Source organism: Limulus polyphemus, unplaced genomic scaffold (genome assembly GCF_000517525.1).
Source record: "Limulus polyphemus unplaced genomic scaffold, Limulus_polyphemus-2.1.2 Scaffold10050, whole genome shotgun sequence".
Classification (NCBI taxonomy): Eukaryota; Metazoa; Arthropoda; class Merostomata; order Xiphosura; family Limulidae; genus Limulus; species Limulus polyphemus.
The window spans coordinates 5,269-7,298 of record NW_013675660.1 but is presented as its reverse complement, the minus strand read 5'-3'; the positions used below and the strand labels follow the sequence as shown (position 1 = coordinate 7,298).

Genomic DNA, 2,030 nt, shown 5'->3' with positions numbered 1-2,030 from the left:
GCTAATAGGGTAACTAACCCTTTAACTCAATTGGTAAAACACGCGGGATAAATAGGACACTGTTGAAATAACCGTCTTCTACAGAGAGTTTAGTTTAACAAGTGAAGAAGGTAACAGTAATAAAAACCAGATATAATATACAGATCTTTAATGTCTAGCTAATAAAGAACAGATATAATCAACAGATCTTTAAAGTATAACTAATAGAGAACAGATATAATCCACAAATCTGTAAATTCTAATCCGGAGAAGTATATTAATTTTTTAAGACTATATGTTGCATAAAGATCAATGAACACCAAAATATTGAGGCTTAAGCCTTTAAAAGTATAACGTTCCATCACACTTTATCTAGATCAGTAGATGTTTTCCTGAGCTACAAACGTTCGTTCCACCTTGATTATTATTTTATTATTAAAGAGTAAACTCTTAACGAAAATACACCAACTTATAACTTATACAAATATAAATAATTTTCTATTCGTTTTCTAGGCCTTTTAAAATTTAAGGGTCATTTTCGTAATAAATAATAATATTATCACCAATGTCACAGGAGTACTCCCTTCATACCTGGTACAACTTTGCCATAAATAAGGACATTTTGTTTTGGCAAGTAAAATTAAGGAATTGAAACAGAAACCAATTCATTTACTGTTTTTATGCTTGTTTATTATTATTAAGGTAACATTTTTTACAGATATTAGGCTACAGATATAAACTTTGCAGAGAAATGTATTTTTCTTCTTAAAAACATTTTCGAGTTTAAATTCAAGTTTCCTAGGTAGCACACAAACCTAAGAGATCTGGTAGTGCTGAAGCCGAAATTTGGTCAGTTGCTTATTCCAGTTAGCAGAAACACAAGATTGTTTTATACAAAGTAAACTTTGTCCAGATTACTGGTCGTCTGCAGAATATGACAGGTTATTTTCAAGACTACGACTAACAACGTACGGTGATTAAAATTAATAATTATAAAAATGGCAATAAAATCTAAATTGTTGAATGTTTCGGATATTTGAAAATTTAGTTATACATATATTTGACGTGCACACACGTACGATCTTCGACGTTCCTTAACTTGCTAAAAACAATTCAATCAAAATTAATACTTATTTCGACGGTGTTATCGTTGAATGAAAAGATAAACTTTGGTACGCAGTTTTGATTCCTCAGTAAGGAGTTACTTCATGGCCTAGAAGACTGATATTTTCCTTTCTCTTCTGGTGGGTGTGTGTCTAGACGTTCACAGAAAAACCTATCATTACAGCGACCAGAATGTCTCCGACTATATCGAGCTGCTCGTTTCAACCGTTTCTTAAAACTGTCAGGAATGTAATGATTTTTTAACAGATGGCGCAGCAAACTAGAAAGACAAATAAAAAAAATTACCACAATAAAATTTCTGTTAACTTGAAACAAAACACATTCACGGATATAGTTACAGCACATGGTTTATACCTCTAAGATACTAATATTTCTAAAATCACAAATAATAGCTACTATCCTGGTTTCCATTCGGTAAATACAACCAATGATAAACAGATGTTCTTTTTTAACGACATTGTATGGTCAACTTAAATTATCAAAAACACAATGATTGCTTTTTTTATATTTTAATCTTAGGACTTTATTACCAAACATTATAATGTCAGAATGACTTTCTGTACAGATAACCCACAGAATGTCTACAGATGTGACTCAAAGTCTTCGACCCTCAGCTAAAATAAAATCCCGTTACTTCTTTTTTTTATTTTTGATAGATGTTACTTTCTTCTTACATATAAAAGTTGTTAGCAGTAATAAATGAAATAATTCAATTTACTTCAAATATTCGATGACGAGGAACCCACTTTGAGACTAATAATGGCTGGAGACGGCTTAAATGGGTAATGAAGAAAAACTTTAATATAAGTTTAACATGACAGCAAATGTACAACGTTTCGACAAGGTTTTGGCATCAACAAAAACCAATAACGAAGACAAAAACTTGTAGAAAAGATGGACATTTTGTGTCATGATTAACATATAAT

The 2,030-nt window shown here is 30.9% G+C and overlaps 1 protein-coding gene across 1 annotated transcript in view; it reads right to left on the bottom strand.

Moving 5' to 3' along the window:
- Window positions 1-647: 647 nt before the first annotated feature.
- LOC111083550 overlaps window positions 648-2,030 on the bottom strand; it is a gene marked incomplete at its 5' end in the record, with an annotated part of 2,614 nt that continues 1,231 nt past the window's right edge. The window contains one exon of the mRNA XM_022380139.1: window positions 648-1,363. Coding sequence (XP_022235847.1) covers window positions 1,186-1,363 — 178 coding nt within the window. The remainder of the gene's footprint in view (window positions 1,364-2,030) is intronic.